General features: G+C 45.8%; 1 protein-coding gene across 1 annotated transcript in view; it reads right to left on the reverse strand.

The window, feature by feature from the left end:
* The window catches only part of GALK2 (galactokinase 2), a 337,269-nt gene that overhangs the window by 291,154 nt on the left and 23,978 nt on the right, over positions 1-22,137 (reverse strand). Inside the window, exons 2-3 of the mRNA XM_063926027.1 lie at positions 3,408-3,496; positions 2,975-3,098 (exon numbers count right to left, since the gene is read on the reverse strand). Coding sequence (XP_063782097.1) covers positions 2,975-3,098; positions 3,408-3,496 — 213 coding nt within the window. The remainder of the gene's footprint in view (positions 1-2,974; positions 3,099-3,407; positions 3,497-22,137) is intronic.

Here is a 22,137-nt window from a genome sequence, read left to right on the forward strand (position 1 = left end):
GCGGCAGGTGTTCTTTTCCCTCTACCCTTACCTCTGGCAAGGAAGGAGGAGCCCCGACCTCTTCTGGGCTTTTGCGACCGAAAGGACAGCATCTGATACTGAGGAGTTTTCTTTTGCTGTTGGGGAACAAAAGGTAAAAAGGTAGATTTACCTGCGGTAGCTGTGGAAACCAGGTCCGCGAGCCCATCCCCAAACAACAAATCACCCTTATAGGGTAAAACTTCCATATGCTTTTTTGAATCCGCATCACCCGTCCATTGGCGGGTCCACAAGGATCATATCGCTGAAATAGCCATGGCATTGGCTCTGGAACCCAACAATCCAATGTCTCTTTGAGCGTCTCTCATATATAAGACTGCGTCTTTAATATGTGCTAAAGTTAGCAAAATAGTATCCCTATCTAGGGTATCAAGGTCAGCTGACAGGGTATCTGTCCAAGCTGCAACTGCACTACATACCCATGCCGACGCAATTGCCGGTCTAAGTAAAGTACCAGTATGTGTATAAATAGACTTTAATGTAGACTCCTGCCTGCGGTCCGCAGAGTCCTTGAGGGCCGCTGTATCTGGAGACGGCAGCGCCACCTTCTTGGACAGGCGTGTTAGAGCCTTGTCCACTATGGGAGAGGATTCCCAACGTGCCCTGTCCTGTGTAGGGAAAGGGTACGCCATAAGAACCCTTTTGGGAATCTGCAGTCTCTTATCTGGAGATTCCCAAGCTTTTCAAATAACTCATTAAGTTCATGAGATGGAGGAAAGTTTACCACAGGTTTCTTTTCCTTATACATGTGCACCCTCGTGTCGAACAGAGGGGTCGTCTGTGATATGCAAAACATCTTTTATTGCAATAATCATATACTGAATAGTTTTTGCCACCCTAGGGTGCAATCTAGCATCCTCATAGTCGACACTGGAATTAGAGTCCGTGTCGGTATCTGTGTCCACAATTTGTGACAAGGGACGCTTTTGAGACCCTGACAGGCCCTGTGAGTCGGTCCAATCCGTGGATTGACCCCCTGATGTCTCCCTGGATTCTGCTTTGTCTAGCCTCTTATGCAATGATGCTACACTTGCACTTAACATATGCCACATATCCATCCATTCCTGAGTCGGCACTACCGACTGGGACACACCACTCATCTCCTCCACCTCCTCCTTTGATAAGCCTTCCTCTTCAGACATGCCGACACGCACGTACCGACCCCCCACACACACAGGGATATAACTATACGGGGACAATTCCCCAACCAGGCCCTTTGGAGAGACAGAGAGAGAGTATGCCAGCACACACCCAGCGCCAAACTGACACTGGAAAACCCAGATAGCGCTTTTATATATAATGCCAATGCTATACCCACTCACTGCGCTTGAAATGTGCCCCCCTCCTCTTTTTTTCAGCCCTCTGATGCGTTCAGTAGGGGAGAGTCCGGGGAGCCAGCGTTCTCTTCAGCGTCTGTGGAGAAAATGGCGCTGGTTAGTGCTGAGGGATCAAGCTCCGCCCCCTCCAGCAGCGGGCTTCGGTCCAGCTTCAATTTCATAAAAATGGCGGGGGATCGTCTATTTGCTGCCTCCGCAGCCTAATATATATATTTGTGCCAAAAACTAGGTTTATTGCTGCCCAGGGGCCGCCCCCCCCCCCCCCCCCGCACCCATCTGTGCCTGCGTGTGTTGTGTGGGAGCAATGGCGCGCAGCGTTATCGCTGCGCGCTTACCTCATGAAGATCTGAAGTCTTCTTTTCTTCTCATACTCACCCGGCTTCTATCTTCCGGCTCTGCGAGGAGGATGGCGGCGCGTTCCGGGACGAACCCCAGGGTGAGACCTGTGTTCCGACTCCCTCTGGAGCTAATGGTGTCCAGTAGCCTAAGAAGCAGATCCTATCATTTAAGTAGGTCTGCTTCTCTCTCCTCAGTCCCACGATGCAGGGAGTCTGTTGCCAGCAGTGCTCCCTGAAAATAAAAAACCTAACAAAATTATTTTACACAGAAAACTCAGGAGAGCTCCCTGTAATGCACCCTATCTCCTCTGGGCATAAGATCTAACTGAGGTCTTGAGGAGGGGCATAGAGGGAGGAGCCAGTGCACATCCATACTAAAAGTTCTTTATAGGTGCCCATGTCTATACCCCATGGTCCTTACGGAGTCCCCAGCATCCTCTAGGACGTAAGAGAAAACACTATACAAATAAAGTTATTATAATATATGTGGCATCCAGTATAAACAAATATGTCTCTCGTCACTGAATGTGTGAAGTATGGAATGTAAGATTCAGTGCAAAAACTTCATCCTACAGCATTCAGCATGCAATGGAGGCTAGTTCAAAGGCAAACTGTATTAAAACATACTTACTAAATATGTTCACCAAATAAAAAAAATAAAAAAAGTACAGATCAGTAATTGCTGTTAAGGTTATTTGTCCATCAAATGTGGTTACAGATCCAGAATAAAAAATCTGTACACAAACTACATTACATGTTTTATAGATTTTGTGGCTATGGATACAGATACTCCTAGGGGGCTGTGGTAACAAGGATAAAGTAGTAGAAACAATTAAATTAGAGGTTCTGCAATTTATATTGCAGCTGTAAATAGGACTTAAGATCGCTCCTTCTTTCTCCTACTCCCTAGTAGTACAAAATAAAGCCAGGGACTTTATCCGGGGTAGCACAAAGTGCAAGGCAAATCTCACCTAACTGAGGCGACCCCTTATTTTAATGTTACATATCTAATTTCACCAGTGCACTTTTCAAACTAAATCTACATAATGCTAACTACTGGGAAACAAGTGACATTTGTAATTTAGCTTTTCTTTCCGGCTTGAGGCTCATATTGTAGAACATGGTTGAAATGTTGACTAAAATGAATAGACTACAGATAAGAGCGAGTGGTTATTATGTATAAATATGATATATAGTACTAAAGGATATGTTCATAAATAGGATAAATGTGTCACAACGTGAAGTATAAAACACACTTACAAGTATGATGGATTTGTATTGGTCAAGTGAAGTACATGAGAGGGAACAGATTGAACAGCTGCCAGAATATCTTGTTCAATAGCCATTGGAAGTACAGCATAGCCACAGTAATCAATATGCTCCCCTGTAACAAAAACATGAGGGAAATAAATAAAAATTAATTAGAAATGTAAAAATAAATGGCTTCTCATATGCTATGCTATGTCAAATGAAATATAACAAAACTCTGAAATCTGCTAAAATAAAGAGCCATGCTTTATCCCATGCCCACAGTTGGATCTATGTTGTTGTTTCTAATTTTAAAATAGTTTATCATACATATTCAATAATTAAATACATTTAAAAAAAATAAAAATAATAAAAGACATATTCTAAGTGCACCCTGCATAGGAACTGTCTTCATGTTGATGACAATAGAAATGTTCTGCATTACCTATTAAGTTGACCCGTCCTGGTGCCCGTGCGTAAAATGATGGCTCGCACCCAAAATTAGAGATGAACATTTCCTTCAGCTTCAACAACCTGCAAAATGTAGTAAAATAAATGTCTAAATGTGAATACATCAGACTATGAATAATACAGCTAAGTCTCATTCAACATCTCATTCTAAACCTATGCAGCTACTTAATCAAAGACTTAGGGGGACATTTACTAAGCAGTGATAAGAGCGGAGAAGTGAGCCAGTGGAGAAGTGCCCATGACAACCAATCAGCACTGAAGTAACATCTATAATTTGCATCCGTTAAAATTATACAGAGCTGCCGATTGGTTGATGGGGCAACTTCTCCACTGGCTCACTTCTCCTCTTAGATTTTTCTTTTGACTTATTTGTATCATGAACATCTTAATGTGAATCTGTACGAATATGTTCACTCTTAATAAATTAAAGCTAAAAATAATAAGATATAAAATAACTGTGCCTCTGTGTGATACCCAGCGGAAGCCGGGATGAGCGCCATAGGCGTGTATACCACTAACAGCTCCGACTGCAGCAATATGAAAGACCACCCAGAGTGATGAGGACCACTGCACTGGTAACAGGCAAGTATAGAAGGTAAGGATTGGGAGGGTTGATGTGATCTGGCATATGCCAGGTCCATTAACTAGCTGTGAGTCAAATGTTTGGCTTCATTCTCTAAGCATAAGCATTATAGTTACAGAATCAAACTGGTTGCTATTGGTTACAGCACCTTTCTGCTTGTTTTCACAAAGGTCTCCCAAGTTGCATTCCACATCAGATCACCCAAAAAGAAAAAAAAATGAAATGTCCACCACCCATCTCAGATTTTTACGCAATCTTTTTAGTTAAGAGAGAATGGCAAAACAAGTATTTCTGCAAAATATCTCGACTGTCTGACAATTAGTTGAATAAATATTGATTTTTCAATTTAATAAATAATTTACTAATCGCGGCTTCTTTATCCAGTTTATTTGAAGTATGATGGGTGTTTATTAAGGAATCACCACAAAATTTGGACCCCTAAGGTAACTTTTCCTCCCGAATCCAAAAACCCAAACCAAATTACTCTCTTTGCCTTATATTTTGCGTTACGGCAAAAACGCATGTTTTTCAAATGGAATGAAAAACAGGATTTATATAACCTACCAGTAAATCCTTTTCTCGTAGTCCGTAGAGGATGCTGGGGTTTCATTTAGTACCATGGGGTATAGATGGGTCCTTTGGGAGCCATGGGCACTTTAAGAGTTTAATAGTGTGGGCTGGCTCCTCCCTCTATGCCCCTCCTACCAGAGTCAGTCTAGAAACTGAGCCCGAGGAGACGGACATACTTCGAGAGAAGGAAATACACAGATAGTGGTGAGATTCACACCAGCTCACACATAACAGAAGGAAAGCCAAGCAAACCAACTTGAAACGATTCAGCAACGACTGAATCAACAATACATAACCAAGCAATAGCAGGAATACGAAGCACTGGGTGAGTGCCCAGAATCCTCTACAGACTACGAGAAAAGGATTTACTGGTAGGTTATATAAATCCTGTTTTCTCTTACGTCCTAGAGGATGCTGGGGCTCCATTTAGTACCATGGGGATGTACCAAAGCTCCCAATACGTGAGGGAGAGTGCTGAGGGTCCTGCAGCACTGATATACCAAACTTTAGGTCATCAGAGGCCAAAGTATCGAACTTGTAGAACTTAGCAAACGTGCTCGACCCTGACCAAGTAGCTGCTTGGCAAAGCTGAAGGGCTGAGACACCCCAGGCAGCCACCCAGGAAGATCCCACTTTACGAGTAGAGTGGACCTGTACATATCTTGGAACCGGCAATCCTGCCGTAGAATAAGCATGCTGGATAGTAAGCCTGATCCAGCGAGTAATTGTCTGCTTAGAAGCAGGACACCCAATGTTGTTGGGATCATAAAGGACAAATAATGCGTCCTACTTTCTGTGATGAGCAGTTCTTTTCACATATATTTTCGAAGCCCTGACAACATCCAAGGACTTTGAAGTAGTCGAGGTGTCAGTAGCCACTGGCACCACAATAGGTTGGTTGATAAGAAAAGCCGACACAACCTTTGGAAGAACTTGCTGACGCATTCTGAGCTCAGCTCTATCCTCATGGAAAATCAAGTAAGGACTCTTGTGCGACAATGCCCCCAATTCTGACACACGTCGTGCAGATGTCAATGCCAAAAGTGTGACTGCGTTCCAAGTAAGAAACTTTACATCCACCTCCTGTAAAGGTTCAAACCAATCCGATTGCAAGAACTACAGCACCACAGTAAGATCCCAAGGTGCCGTAGGAGGCACAAAGGGTGGTTGGATGTGCAGAACCCCTTTCAAGAACATCTGAACCTCAGGGAGAATAGCCAATTGTTTCTGGAAGAAAATGGACAAGGCCGAGATCTGGACTTTTATGGAGCCCCAGCGTAGGCCCACATCCACACCTGCTTGCAGAAAGAGGAGAAAACGACCTAGTTGAAACTCCACCGCAGGAAACTTCTTAGATTCCCATCAAGACACATACTTTTTCCAAATCCGATGGTAATGCTTAAACGTTACTCCCTTCCTAGCTTGTATCAGAGTAGGAATTACTTAGTTCGGAATGCCCTTCCGAGCTAAGATCTGGTGCTCAACTTCCATGCCGTCAAACGTAGCCATGGTAAGTCTTGATAGACGAACGGCCCCTGTTGTAGAAGGTCCTTGCGAAGAGGAAGAGGCCTCGGATCCTCCAGTAGTAAATCCAGAAGATCTGCGTACCAAGCACACCTTGGCTAGTCCGGAGCAATGAGGATCGTCAAAACCTTTGTTCTTTTTATTAGCTTGAGAATCCTTGGGATGAGCGGAAGTGGAGGGAACACATGCACTGACTGGAACACCCACGGACTTACCAGAGCGTCCACCACCACTGCTTGTGGGTCTCTTGACCTGGAACAGTACCTCCGAAGCTTCTTGTTGAGGCGAGAGGCCATCATGTCTATCTGAGGTACACCCCACCAGCTTATCTCCGCGAACACCTCCTGATGGAGGCCCCATTCTCCTGGATGGAGATCGTGTCTGCTGAGGAAGTCTGCTTCCCAGTTGTCCACTCACTGAAGGAAGATTGCTGACAGCACCACTGCGTACCTTTCTGCCCAGAGGAGGATTCTTGTTAACGCTGACATTGCAGCTCTGCTCTTTGTTCCGCCCTGTCGGTTTATGTAAGACAGCGCCGTTACAATGTCCGACTGAACTTGAATGGCTTGATCTTGCAGAAGATGTGCGGCTTGTAGAAGGCCATTGTATATGGCCCTTAGTTCCAGAATGTTTACCGGAAGGATGGCTTCCTGACTTGACCACCTTCCTTGGAAGTTTTTCCCCTTGGTGACTGCTCCCCAACCTCTGAGGTTTGCATCTGTGGTTGGAAGAATCCAATTTTGAATTCCGAGCCTGCGGCCCTCAAGCAGGTGAGAAGTCTGCAGTGAAATTCTGGCTTTTGGTGGCAGGCGTATCCGCTGGTGCATGTGAAGATGTGATCCGGACCACTTGTCCAGGAGATCCAGCTGGAAGAATCTTGCGTGGAATCTTACGTACTGCAGAGCCTCGTAGGAGGCTACCATCTTTCCCAGGAGGCGAATGCACTGATGAACCAATACCCGGGCTGGCATCAGGACATCCCGGACCATTGACTGAATCACCAAGGCTTTCTCCACTGGTAGAAACACCCTCTGTACTTCTGTGTCGAGAATCATCCCCAGGAAGGGCAATCTTCTTGTTGGTTCCAAAAGTGATTTTGAAAGATTCAGGATCCACCCTGCAGCAGTTGAGCTGAGAGAGAAATACTCTGCAACAACCTCTCCCTGGAAGATGCCTTTATCAGTAGATCGTCCAGATATGGGATTATGAGTCTAATTCAGAGTTGATCGCAGCAGAAAATTTGTTATGAGTTGGACAAAACCATGTGCACTGCAGGGTATCCGGTTGATAGTTAGACAGTCAATAGATAGACACCATATGTTAGACAGACATTAGGTCGACAGGGTCAAAAGGTCGACATGAAAAATGTCGACAGGTCAAAAGGTCGACATGAAAATGGTCGACATGAAAAGATAGACAAATGTTTTTGTTTTTTTTAAATGTAACATGTTTTTGGGCTATTTCATAGCTTCTCTATCCATGTCGGCATAGAGCTGGTTATAGACCTTGTGGCGAGCGCAGCGAGCCCGAAGCGTGGCGAGCCTGGCTAGGGTATGCCTTTTTACAATTGGGGGTCCCAGATGACAAAACTATCCACACAAACCACAAAAATGCAAAAAAACATGGTGTCTATCTTTTTATGTCGACCATTTTCATGTCGACCTTTTGACCATGTCAACCTTTTGACCTGTCGACATAAATTTTGACCTGCTAAATTTAGCACAGCTAAGATCAGGCACTCAGACATGCGGGGGGACGCCCAGCTCAGGGCTAGTCCACCGCGTATGTCCGTGCCAACCCCCCACCCCCCTGCAGAAATGCAAAAGCATCGCACAGCGGCGAGGCTTTTGCATCTCAGGAGTTACTCCCGGCAATCGCAGCTCCTGCGGCTGGCCGGGAGAACCTCTTCGCTGCCCTGGGTCGCAGCGGCTGAGTGTGACGTCACGCAGCCACCGCGGCCCGCCCCCCCATTGGTCCGCCCACGCCTGCATTGGCCAGACCGCGCCCCCTAAACAGGGGCTTAACGCCACCGTCCAGCCACCTCCCGCCCAGCAACTGCCTCTGCCTCAGAGGCGATCGCTAGGATACGACGGCTGGCATGCACCGGCACACTGCAAAGTCGGTGCATGCGCGGTTCCGACCCGATCGCTGCGCTGCGATAAACTGCAGCGAGCGATCGGGTCGGAATGACCCCCTTTGTTCCTTTTATTCACGCCCTCTATGTAACGGAAGTGCCTACTATCCAAGGAAGTACTGGAAGGCAGCATACACTCTCTGCTGACACTTTAAGGAAAATTACAGACCTTTACAACAGGTTCCAAACAAGGGAAAAATAAGATTGTTGACATAACTTCAGTTATGGACTCAAGTTATGTTAAAGGTTTTAAATTTCATGGTTTCTCGTGTTAATGATGTATGCGGTACAACAGTAAACATCAACTTCATTATTATTTTTTTCTCCCCTATTAAACAGGAGTACCATGTTGATTTTTTTTTGTGGTAATAATGTATACCTTTTTTTAAGCACCCTAAAAACAAGGGTATCCCTAATGTCGATTGAACCCAGCATTTGTAATTCTATTCGAAAAATGTGCGTTTTTGCCGTAACGCAAAACATGAGGCAGATAAAGTAATTTGGTTCAGATTTTTGGATTTGTGGGAAAAGTTACCTTAGGGGCCCACATTTCCTGGCGATTTCTTAATAAACACCTGTGATACTTTAAATAAACTGGATAAAGAAGCCAAGCTTAGTAAATAATTTAATCCATTGAAAAATCAATATTTAATAAACTAATTGTCAGACAGTCGAGATATTTTGCAGAAATAGTTGTTTTGCCATCCTCTCAACTAAAAAATTTTTGTGGAAATCTGAGATGGGTGGTGGACACCCCTGGTTGAAATGACATAGGAGGTCATTCCGACCCGTTCGCACGCAGAGGTTCTTCGCTGCGGTGCGAACGGGTCGGAAATGCGCATGCGCGGTGGGCGCACTGCGCACGCGGGTCATTGCCTGGCGACTGTCGCCAAGCAATGATGCCGCCAGCGACAAATGTGATCGCAGCGGCGATCGCAAGAAGATGGACAGGCGGGAGGCGTTCCGGGATGGATACTCACCGTTTCCATCCGTTTTCAGGGAGTGGTAAGAAAAACGCAGGCGTGTCCAGGCGAACAGAGGGCGGATATCTGACTTCAAAGCCGGGACCTGCATTGCTGGATCCGTCGCACAGGGTAAGTAGGTCTAGGGCTAGTCTTGTTTTCTGTGAAACTTTTTTAGCATAGCAGGGCTGCACAAGCTTTCGCAGCCCTGATATGCTAAAATACACTCCCCCATAGGCGGAGATTAGTTGATCGCACCACCAGCAAAAAGTTGCTTGGTACGATCAACTCAGAATGAGGGCCATGGAATGATCCATTGTTGATCTGTTACAAATGGCAAAGACCAACAACAATAACAGACCATTACCATAGGACAAAGAATGAAGCTTATGGTAAATATTGCCTGGTGCTGCATTACACATTCCTACTATACAAGTCAGTTGAACTGTGATATGAAGGCTGTGAAAATAAGATTTTAAACCTACCGGTAAATCTTTTTCTCCTAGTCCGTAGAGGATGCTGGGGACTCCGTAAGGACCATGGGGTATAGACGGTCTCCGCAAGAGACATGGGCACTCTAAGACTTTAGATGGGTGTGAACTGGCTCCTCCATCTATGCCCCTCCTCCAGACCTCAGTTATAGAACTGTGCCCAGAGGAGACGGACAGTACGAGGAAAGGATTTTTGTTAATCTAAGGGCGAGATACATACCAGCCCACACCATACACACCGTACAACATGGTATATACTAAACCAGTTATCAGTATGAACAAAACAGCATCAGCCAGAGACTGATCTCAACTGTAACATAACCCTTATGTAAGCAACAACTATATACAAGCCTTGCAGAATTTGTCCGCACTGGGACTAGGAGAAAAAGATTTACTGGTAGGTTTAAAATCTTATTTTCTCTTACGTCCTAGAGGATGCTGGGGACTGCGTAAGGACCATGGGGTTTATACCAAAGCTCCAGACCGGGCGGGAGAGTGCGGATGACTCTGCAGCACCGAATGAGCAAACATGAGGTCCTCATCAGCCAGGGTATCAAACTTGTAGAATTTAGCAAAAGTGTTTGAACCCGACCAAGTAGCTGCTCGGCGAAGCTGTAATGCCGAGACGCCTCGGGCAGCCGCCCAAGAAGAGCCCACCTTCCTCGTGGAATGGGCCTTAACCGAATTTGGTAACGGCAATCCAGCCGTAGAATGAGCCTGCTGAATCGTGTTACAGATCCAGCGAGCAATAGTCTGCTTAGAAGCAGGAGCGCCAACCTTGTTGGCTGCATACAGGACAAACAGTGCCTCTGTTTTCCTAACCCGAGCCGTCCTGGCTACATAAATTTTGAAGGCCCTGACTACACCAAGTGACTTGGAATCCTCCACGTCACCCGTAGACACAGGCACCACCATAGGTTGGTTCATATGAAACGACGAAACCACTTTAGGCAGAAATTGAGGACGAGTCCTCAACTCCGCTCGATCCACATGGAAAATCAGATAGGGGCTATTGTGAGACAAAGCCACCAATTCGGACACCCGCCTTGCAGATGCCAAGGCCAACAACATGACCACTTTCCAAGTGAGAAATTTTAATTCAACGGTTTGAAGAGGTTCAAACCAGTGTGATTTAAGGAACTGTAACACCACATTAAGGTCCCACGGTGCCACTTGGGGCACAAAAGGAGGTTGGATGTGCAGCACTCCCTTTACAAAAGTCTGGACTTCTGGGAGAGAAGCCAATTACTTCTGAAAGAATATAGATAAGGCCGAAATCTGCACCTTAATGGAGCCTAACTTTAGGCCCATATCCACTCCTGTCTGTAGAAAATGGAGAAAACGACCCAGCTGAAAATCTTCCATAGGAGCATTCTTGGCTTCACACCAAGATACATAATTCCTCCAGATACGGTGATAGTGCTTCGCCGTTACCTCCTTCCTAGCTTTGAGTAGAGTAGGGATGACTTCCCCTGGAATACCTTACCTAGCTAGGATTTGGTGTTCAACCGCCATGCCGTGAAACGTAACCGCGGTAAGTCTTGGAACACACAGGGCCCCTGTTGCAACAGGTCCTCCCTGGGAGGAAGAGGCCACGGATCTTCTGTGATCAATTCCTGATCTGAATACCAGGCCCTTCGAGGCCAATCTGGGATAATGAGTATTGTCTGCACTCTTGTTCGTCTTATTATTCTCAATATTTTTGATATAAGTGGAAGCGGAGGGAACGCATAGACCGACTGAAACACCCACGGTGTCACCAGGGCGTCCACCGCCACTGCCTGAGGGTCCCTTGACCTGGAACAATACTTCCGAAGCTTTCTGTTGAGGCGTGACGCCATCATGTCTATTTGAGGAAGTCCCCAACGACTTGTTACCTCTGCAAAGACCTCTTGATGAAGTCCCCACTCTCCTGGATGGAGAGCGTGCCTGCTGAGGAAGTCTGCCTCCCAGTTGTCTACTCCCGGAATGAAGACCGCTGACAGAGCGCTTACATGATTTTCCGCCCAGCGAAGAATCCTGGTGGCTTCTGCCATTGCTGCTCTGCTCCTTGTCCCGCCCTGGCGGTTTACATGCGCCACGGCTGTGACGTTGTCTGACTGGATCAGGACGGGTAGGTTGCGAAGAAGATTCTCCGCCTGTTGCAGGCCGTTGTATATGGCCCTTAATTCCAGCACATTGATGTGTAGACAAGCCTCCTGGCTTGACCATATTCCCTGTGTGACTGCTCCCCATCCTCGGAGGCTCGCATCCGTGGTAACAAGAACCCAATCTTGAATGCCGAACCTGCGGCCCTCTAGAAGGTGAGCACTCTGGAGCCACCACATGAGAGAGACCCTGGCCCTGGGGGACAGGCTTATCCTCCGATGCATCTGTAGATGGGATCCTGACCACTTGTCCAGAAGGTCCCACTGAAAAGTTCTCGCATGGAACCTGCTGAACGGAATGGCCTCGAAGGCCGCCACCATCTTTCCCAATACTCGAGTGCATTGATGAACTGACACTCTTTTTGGTTTCAGCAGGTCCTTGACCATGTTCTGGAGTTCCTAGGCTTTTTCCCTTGGGAGAAAAACCCTCTTTTTTTCCGTGTCCAGAATCATGCCTAAAAATGACAGCCGAGTTGTCGGAACCAACTGCGACTTTGGTAAATTTAGAATCCAGCCGTGTTGTTGTAGTACTCTCAGGGAGAGAGACACGCTTTTTAGTAACTGATCTCTTGATCTTGCCATTATCAGGAGATCGTCCAAGTATAGGATAATTGTGACCCCCTGCTTGCTCAGGAGCACCATCATTTCCGCCATAACCTTGTTGAAAATTCTCGGAGCCGTGGAAAGCCCAAACGGCAACGTATGAAACTGGTAATGACAATCCTGTACAGCGAATCTCAGGTACGCCTGATGAGGAGGATATATGGGGACATGAAGGTATGCATCCTTTATGTCAAGTGACACCATAAAATCTCCCCCTTCCAGGCCGGAGATCACTGCCCGGAGAGATTCCATTTTGAATTTGAACTTCTTCAAATATAGGTTTAGGGATTTTAGATTCAGAATTGGTCTGACCGAGCCATCCGGCTTCGGGACCACAAATAGGGTTGAATAAAACCCTTTCCCCTGTTGCACTAGGGGAACCCTGATAATCACTTGCTGTTGACACAGCTTTTGTATGGCAGCTGAAACTATTTCCCTCTCTGGGGGAGAAGCTGGCAAGGCCGATTTGAAAAATCGGTGTGGAGGCACATCTTCGAACTCCAGCTTGTAGCCTTGGGATACAATTTCGACCACCCAAGGATCCAAATCCGACTGAACCCAGACTTGGCTGAAGCGTCGAAGACGTGCCCCCGCCGGTGCGGACTCCCGCAGCGGAGCCCCAGCGTCATCGGTGGATTTTGTAGAGGCCGGGGAGGATTTTTGTTCCTGGGAACTAGCCGTAGCTGGTGTTCTTTTCCCTCTACCTCTGGCGAGGAAGGAAGAGCCACGCCCCTTTCTGAACTTATGAGACCGAAAGGACTGCATCTGGTATTGAGGTGTTTTCTTCTGCTGTGGGGGAACGTAAGGCAAAAAAGAAGACTTACCCGCAGTAGCTGTGGAAACCAGGTCCGCGAGGCCCTCCCCAAATAAAACTTCACCTTTGTAAGGCAAAGTCTCCATATGTCTCTGAGTCAGCATCACCTGTCCATTGACGGGTCCACAGGGACCTTCTAGCAGAAACTGCCATGGCATTGGCTCTTGAACCCAAAAGCCCAATATCTCTCGCAGCCTCTCTCATATATAACGCTGCGTCCTTGATGTGCCCTAAGGTCAACAAAATACTATCTTTATCTAGGGTGTCAATGTCAGATGACAAGTTATCTGCCCAAGCTGCAATTGAGCTACCCACCCATGCCGACGCTACTGCAGGTCTGAGCAGGGCTCCCATAGTCGCATAAATTGATTTTAAGGTAGTTTCCTGCCTGCGATCGGCAGGATCGTTTGGGCCCGCCGTGTCCGGGGACGGTAGTGCCACCTTTTTGGACAAGCGCGTCAAGGCCCTTTCCACCGTGGGCGAGGATTCCCACCGTACCCTGTCCTTTGAGGGGAAGGGATACGCCATAATAATTCTCTTGGGAACCTGCAGTCTCTTGTCTGGAGTTTCCCAAGCCTTTTCAAATAAAGCGTTCAGCTCATGAGATGGGGGAAACGTTACCTCAGGTTTCTTTTCCTTAAACATGGAGACCCTCGTGTCTGGGACAGAGGGGTCCTCTGTGATATGAAAAACATCTTTTATTGCAATAATCATATATTGAATACTCTTGGCCACTCTTGGATGCAACCTTGCATCATCATAGTCGACACTGGAGTCGGAATCCGTGTCGGTATCAGTGTCTGCTATTTGGGAAAAGGGACGTTTATGGGACCCTGAAGGGTCTTGTGACACAGTAACAGCCATAGATTGACTCCCTGCTTTGTCCTTGGACTCTGCTTTGTCCAATCTCTTATGTAATAAAGCCACATTAGCATTTAAAACATTCCACATGTCCAACCAATCAGGTGTCGGCTGTGCCGACGGAGACACCACCACCATCTGCTCTGCTTCCTCCCTAGACGAGCCTTCCACCTCAGACATGTCGACACACACGTACTGACACCCCCACACACACTGGGATATATGAATATGGGGACAGACCCACAATAAGGCCCTTTGGAGAGACAGAGAGAGAGTATGCCAGCACACACCCAGCGCCACTAGATACTGAAAGAAAGTCCCAGCCTGTACAGCGCTTTATATATAGAATTAGCACCAAATAAATGTGTCCCCCCCCCCTCGTTTTTGCCCTGTTACTTGTTCAGCAGGGGAGAGTCCGGGAGCAGCTTCTCTGCAGCATGCTGTGGAGAAAATGGCGCTGGTTAGTGCTGGAAGATCAAGCTCCGCCCCCTCGATGGCGGGCTTCGGTCCCGCTATTTTTATTATACTGGCAGGGGATTTATTATATACTGCCTCCGCAATATCTATATACGTGTGCCAGTCATATGTGAGGTAAAAATTGCTGCCCAGGGCGCCCCCCCTGCGTCCTGCACCCTTGCTGTGCCTGTGTGTGTTGTGGGAGCAATGGCGCGCAGCGTGACCGCTGCGCGGTACCTCATGAAGATCTGAAGTCTTCTGCCGCCTTTGAAGTCTTCTTGCTTCCTATACTTACCCGGCTTCAATCTTCCGGCTCTGTGAGGAGGACGGCAGCGCGGCTCTGGGACGAACAGCAAGGACGACACCTGTGTTCCGACCCTCTGGAGCTAATGGTGTCCAGTAGCCTAAGAAGCAGAGCCCATCAGTCCAGGAAAGTGGGTCTGCTTCTCTCCCCTCAGTCCCACTAAGCAGGGAGCCTGTTGCCAACAGTGCTCCCTGAAAATAAAAAAGCTAACAAAAGTCTTTTCAGATAAACTCAGTAGAGCTCCCCTGTAGTGCATCCAGTCTCCTCTGGGCACAGGATCTAACTGAGGTCTGGAGGAGGGGCATAGAGGGAGGAGCCAGTTCACACCCATCTAAAGTCTTAGAGTGCCCATGTCTCCTGCGGAGCCCGTCTATACCCCATGGTCCTTACGGAGTCCCCAGCATCCTCTAGGACGTAAGAGAAAAGTATTGGCCACAGGCTGGTTCTGGGTGAAAACAGGAACTCTTTGTTCCAATTAACAGCAACTTTTTACCTCCTTGATGATCTGCATCAAATTGGACAACCCACAATTCACACCAGAGTGATTAAAGAACAATTCACAATAATACAACATAGTAGAGCTTCAAAGGGAACAGACAAAGCATGAGCACAAACAAAAGATAACCAATCCCTTGAGCATGATCCTGAAATCACAAGTCTTAGCTTTCTTTCTGCCAGTCCGGCAGGAGTCTACACTTGCAGTCTAGACCGACAAGACTCCACCAAATGCAGACTAAATTCCTTCAGTTACTGGCTTGTGGAAATCTGGTACATGACAGTCCAGCAGGGACCGTAACCCTCAGCCAACTCTAGAACTCAAATTACTCTTTGTAAATTCAGGTGTCATCATTTATCTCCACTCTACCCACACTGCCAGATAGTGGGTGGTAGAAAAGAATCCTCCCCCTCCTTACTTGAAGCCTAATCAAAGATACTGTCTTGCAGGACTGAGCTGGTACGCTTCTTTTAGCCTCGTCTGGAGCCCCTACTGGCTGAAGTACTGGGATGTCTGAAATATTGAATCCTTATCACTGTTCCAAAACACTTTAACATAGGGACTTAATTACTTCCAAACAAATCTTAGCATTGTGCCATCCCCAATTAATCCCTTTGGGCAGTGGTTCCAAATGCGGTCTTCAAGGCGCCCCAACAGTTCAGGTTTTAGAGATATCCCTGATGGCATACTCAAACAGAAAAAGGTACTAGTGAAGTCACCTGCGCCTAGGCATGGCTGGCATTAACACCTGGACTGCTGGGGTGCTTTGAGGACCATGTTTGCGAAGCACTGCCTTAAGGGATTTTAGAGGCTTGGGTCACTTCCAACAATGCCTATCTGACCATCTTCACTCATACTCCCAGTTACTTATGTCCAGTTATAGTTGTGTGTGCTCCAGATACCTGTGGCCATAACAGCGTACCCCAGGTACAGCAAGCACTTTCAGTGATAAATTATACAAGTCAATATTTTTAGTGTAGGAAATAATCATTCAAACTGCCAGGTAGTCTACTCTGGCTATTAAGTTATCCTGTGAAATGTCCACATACATTTCAGAGAGTAAATTCCAAATTATAGAAAAAGTATACATTTTTTAAAATTTTTGTCCATTTTTACCTGGCTAAAGGAGCCATTAGAAAAATGCTGTTATTTTAAAAAAAATCCTAAAAATTTGGTAAAATGTTGTGTAAATCCAGTTTTGAGACCATTATGGTGTTTACATTTTTGTATTTGCTTTTACATCGCTATTCTGCACTGTTTTTAAATGCACGTTTAACAATATTTAGGGGGCATTTCAAGTGTTTTGAGTGTCTATTTTTCCCATCTAAAAGGGGGCTATTTAGACACCCAAACTATTTTCAGTATTCAGTTGTGTATGGGCGCCAATGCATATTGCACCCAAATACAAAGGATGTAGCCGTGTAAAATGGCTAATCCCATATAACGTCCTGCTTTGGGCATCCAAACTCCCAAACTGCTGAGTTTCCACACATTTTTTTCTCGCTCCTTAGGAGGTTGCAAGAAAAACATGCATATTCCATGGTTAATGGGCAACTGAGTTGCTGCCATGGGTGCCATTTAGTGGCAACTGCGAAAAAACAATTGAATTTCTCTATTATAGTCTTGGAATGGAGCAAGGACAATGTTGGTCAATTCATTATGCTGTGGGTGTGGTTGCTTTAGTACTGGGGCCATTTAAGTAAAATTCTGCAGGAAAAAAATTAGAAATTTTGCAGACCAATTTTCAAAGGTAAAAATTCTGAACAGATTTGAGAACTTCACACCAAAAGAAAATGTAAAGAGTAAGAATTTACAATGTTGCAAAGCAAAACCACGTAAGCCACCTATGGACCTAAATATATACTACAAGCTATAATCGAACAATAAATATTTATGAAAAGCTTACATTACGGGTGAATAATATTTAGAAAATAAAGTGCTAGGTTGGTTTGTTTGCAGGGAGACAATTCTCTAATAGAACAGATACAGAGGGGCTCCCATGGGTATCCGTTCACATGGTCGACCATGTTATGGTCGACAGTCATTAGGTCGACCACTATTGGTCGACATTGACATGGTCGACATGGACACATGGTCGACACATGAAAATGGTCGACACATGAAAGGTCGACGTGAGTTTAACTTTTTTATCTTTTGGGGAACTTTTCCATACTTTACGATCCACATGGACTACGATTGGAACGGTAAAGTGTGCCGAGCGAAGCGGAGGCACCATGCCCGAAGCATGGCGAGCGAAGCGAGCCATGCGAGGGGACGCGGTGCACTAATTGGGGTTCCCAGTCACTTTACGCAAAAAATGACAAAAAAAGTTAAAAAAACTCATGTCGACCTTTTCATATGTCGACCATGTGTCCATGTCGACCATGTCAATGTCGACCAATAGTGGTCGACCTAATGACTGTCGACCATAACATGGTCGACCATTCATACCGGAACCGCTCCCATGACAGCCTAGCAGTCTTACACAGTGTGGCTTAAGTCATGAACAGGAGGGTTAGGGAAAGTTTTGTCATGATAGCTGAAACTACTTACTACTGTCAACTCTATACATTTACATTAGGCCACTGCACTTAATGGAGATGTAGGTAGAAGCGTACAATGTAGTAGGATGGGCATACACTACAGGTTGAGTCTCCTATATCCAGAATGCTTGAGAGCAGAAGCATTCTGGATATCGCATTTTTCTGTATTAGCATACCATAATTAGATACCTTGAGGATGGGACTAAGTCTAAACACTGTATGCTTCATATACACTTTATACACATAGCCTGAATGTCAATTTATACATTATTTTCAATTAATTTTGTGTATGGAACAGTTTGTCTACAAACACAAAATTTATTTATTTGTCAAACACATCTTTTACACACAGCCTGAAGGTCGTTTTATACAATATTTTTAATAAATGTGTGCATTAAAGAAAGCTTGTGTACATTTGGGGTCATTCTGACCTGATCGCACGCTGCCATTCATCGCAGCAAAGCGATCAGGTCAGAAGTGCGCATGCGCCGGTGCCACAGTGCGCAGGCGCATGGCTGACAGACGACGGCTGTCGTTGCCTTGCGATCGCGTCTGCCTGATTGACAGGCAGAGGCGGTCGCTGGGCGGATGGGGCGACACGGCGGCATTTGGCTGCCATTTCGTGAACACGGTCCGGCCAATGCAGGCGTGGCCGGACCGTGCGGGGGGGCGGACAGAAGCGACTGCGTGACGTCACACGCAGCCGCTGCGACCCGGGCAGCGACAAGTAGGTCACGGCCAGCACGCAAAAGCTGCGCTGGCCAGGAGCTACTCCTGAAGTGCAAAAACATCACCACTGTGCGATGCTTTTGTACTTCTGCGGGGGAGAGGACCAGACATGCGGGGCGGACTAGCCCTGTGCTGGTCGTCTCCCCGCATGTCAGTGTGCCTGATCGTAGCCCTGCAAAGATCAGGTCTGAATTAGGCCCATTGAGCCATCAGAAACCAATAGTTTCACTTGCTCAGTCACGCTCAAAGTATTTCGTATTTCGGAATTCTAGATATGGGAGATTCAATCTGTACTATTTAACAGAGATGAAGTCATGTTAATACTGAACAATGTAAGTATCCAACATTTCATTTTTGGGTCTTTGTGGTCCTTTAAGGAATCCAATACTGGTTTTGTTGATTTGTATGAAGCAGTTTATGCAGCTAAAGATATATTTATCTCTAACTCCATCTGCATTTCCCTGGTTCCCTAAAATCATGCTTTAGATTTCATATCAGTGCATGTTACAAGGCATAGTCTGGCTGGCAAGCACATACTTTTAAGTTACTGGGAATAGCAGAGAAGGAATTGCAGCCAATGAGAAATATCAGTTTCCCCAATTTAAATGCTGCAACAGACTGCCAACTGTTGTGAGCACACTGCAAAATAGTAATTAAAATGCTGTGGTTGGGTACAAAAGATATAATTATATTGTTATTGAGCAAAATGTTGCCCCAGAACAATTTTAGAAGCATCAACCATTTACGTCATTCACTATGGCTGTGTGGTTTACGTGCCAGACAAGAGTTACCAACTTGTGCATTGTGTGAATCAAATTACGACTAAAGGCAGACGGTGTCCCAAATAAAACGCTAAAGGAAAGAAAACACTTGCTAATTGCTACCATTAGTTAATGGAACCATGGGTAATGTTTTGCTATTAGTATACAGAGTGTTCCTGAAAAACAAAAACAGAAGAATTTGATTCCAACTAACATAATGAAACTGCGACCATCACCAACTTATTCAGATTTGCATATACAGTATTCTCCAGAGAAGTAGAGCTCCATACAGTATATTCTTCTAACAAATTTTAAGGCCAATAACGTGGTTAGCAAAATTGCTAATTTTTCCTGGTATCCCATAGAGCTCTGCAGGAGAACAATGTTCAGCCCACCATAATGGCTACAGCCAAACATCACAGGATGATCACTGGCACATCATGACTAACTGATTCGGCCCCTTAATATGTAAAGGCCTCATAAAGGTCCCTGTAATAAAGAATTGTAGTGTTCCTTCTAGGCTGTTTCAGCAGGTTACCACACCCTGCCCATTTTTTAAATGTAAAAAAGCACCTTGCCCTTTTTCAGTGCACCCTGAAGGATCATAAATCTTCCCCCTTGTATACAGAATGCAACAGTCAGAGTGCATGTACCAATGTAGTGGTCTACTCCTTGCCCACCTCTGAAATTAGAACATCATTTCTATCCTTAACGAAATGGATGGCAGAGGAGGGATTGTAGATGGCATCACTGCTGTGGCTGTCTGCATATCACAGCACTGTGATAAAGAGGGAAAGAACAGGGTAAGCAGTGAGCATGTACTGCTTACAGTATTTCCCTAGTAAAAAAACAGACTTACTTTTTATCTCTATATTTTAGCCCTCTGCTTAACTTTTCTGTTTTACAACACATAAGGATTATAACTACCTCGGCACTGGAGGAGACATTTATCATACCTATTTATTATGTATATGCTACAGCCGTTCTTTCAAGAAGACTGGACATATACAGTATTTTTCTCGGTACAGATGTTGGGTGTTACATGGGTGTTCTATATGTATGTAGGGGTATAGGATACACTAAGGGGAAAATATATGTCTAAAAACTATAAACATATGCGCTATGCTTTGTGCGCAAAGCGTCACATCAAAAATGTGCCCTTCAAAATTAAAATGTGCCCTCCTCAATTATCAGCACCCTGCCCTAAAAATATCCTAGAGTGAACACTAGAATTGTTATCTATAGGTTTGTATGGTTTTCCTCAGGGATCTGATGTTCTACCAAGCTGCTTCTAGATATTTATATTTTTCATGAGACTGCTGCCTTAGGGGCCGACTCCAAATCGAACGCAGCCGTGTCTGAGTCTATTGGTAGTAAACGGTCTGTGACTTTATGCACATGCCACTACAAAGTCTTTTCCTGGTGTACACCCATGTGTCTGAGTGTGCAAGGACTGAGACGACCACTGTCAGTACCCGTAGAGGCAGAAATACTGATTGGTGCGCCACCTCCCAGGAGAAAAAAAAATCTATCTATTGCATCCAACATCTGCAGTGCCTTTCATCTATACATATTATAAAACTGTAAGGGTTGTTTCTGTTCATAGCAAATTTTATTGGAGAAATATACTTCTAGGGACTGTGTATGAACTATGAAGACAAAAAAAAAAAATATTCAGAATTTTTGTCTGTAGGTCTCTCTGTTCGTTCCGGCATCACGCAAAAATGACTTGATGAACTTCTATTGCATTTTCACTACTTTATAGCTTAGTGACCTAGAATGAAACTGAGGTATGTATGATCTCGATGTGACATCAGGGAGAAGAGCAATAAAGGAAATATCAGACGCTTGACACCCAAGGGCACTGAAAGTCTGTGTTCTGATCATGCTTCTGCGGATCTCGGCTCTGCACAAGTAATGCAACAGAACCCAACTTAAAGTAACTGCTCTCCAGAGGAACCTAATTGAGGCTGGGATTCTAACTAGATCTGCTGCAGGTGAGACTGTTTATACCACGTATATCCCTTATACCCAACAATTTTCATTTTCAATTCAAGCGCTTGCAGTTTCCTATAAGTGTCTGCTTCGCTCAACAAGTCACAGGGGCAAACGCTAAAGGCTACAGGAGTAGATCTCAGGACCAGCTGCTTCTCTCATTGGCAGTTTTACGTGGCTTGCTCACAGTGCTGCAAGTATGACGGTACTGCGTATCGGTAAGAAATTCAGCCCAGTGTTAGCCTCTCACACTGCCCCCTTCCCATCATGCCCAGTGCTCTTCATAGTACCCCTCATTCAGCCCAGTGTCCCCCACCATCTTACCGACTCCCGCACCCTAGTGTCTACCACCCTGCCTGACCAATGTCTCCACTCTTCCATCCCTCAAATTGCCCCTACCACCATCTCACTGCTCCTTAGCAAGAACCCCCACAGCCAGTCCAGTCACAGTGCCCCCTCATTCAGCCCAGTGTACCAGCTTCTACAGCCTAGTGTCGCCCCCTCCCCCCCCCACCATCACCCCACTGCCTCTCCCTGTCACCCACTGCCTTTCCATCTCCCACTATCTCTTCCCATCACTTACCTCTCCTGTTACTCTCTCCGTCACCAACTGCCTTTCACTCTCTGCCTGGCGTCACCCACTGCATCTACCCGTCACCCTCTCCCTGTCACCCACTGCCTTTCACCCTCTAGCTGGATGTCACCCACTGCATCTCCCTGTCACTCATTCC

This window comes from Pseudophryne corroboree, chromosome 6, assembly GCF_028390025.1.
Source record: "Pseudophryne corroboree isolate aPseCor3 chromosome 6, aPseCor3.hap2, whole genome shotgun sequence".
Taxonomy (NCBI): Eukaryota; Metazoa; Chordata; class Amphibia; order Anura; family Myobatrachidae; genus Pseudophryne; species Pseudophryne corroboree.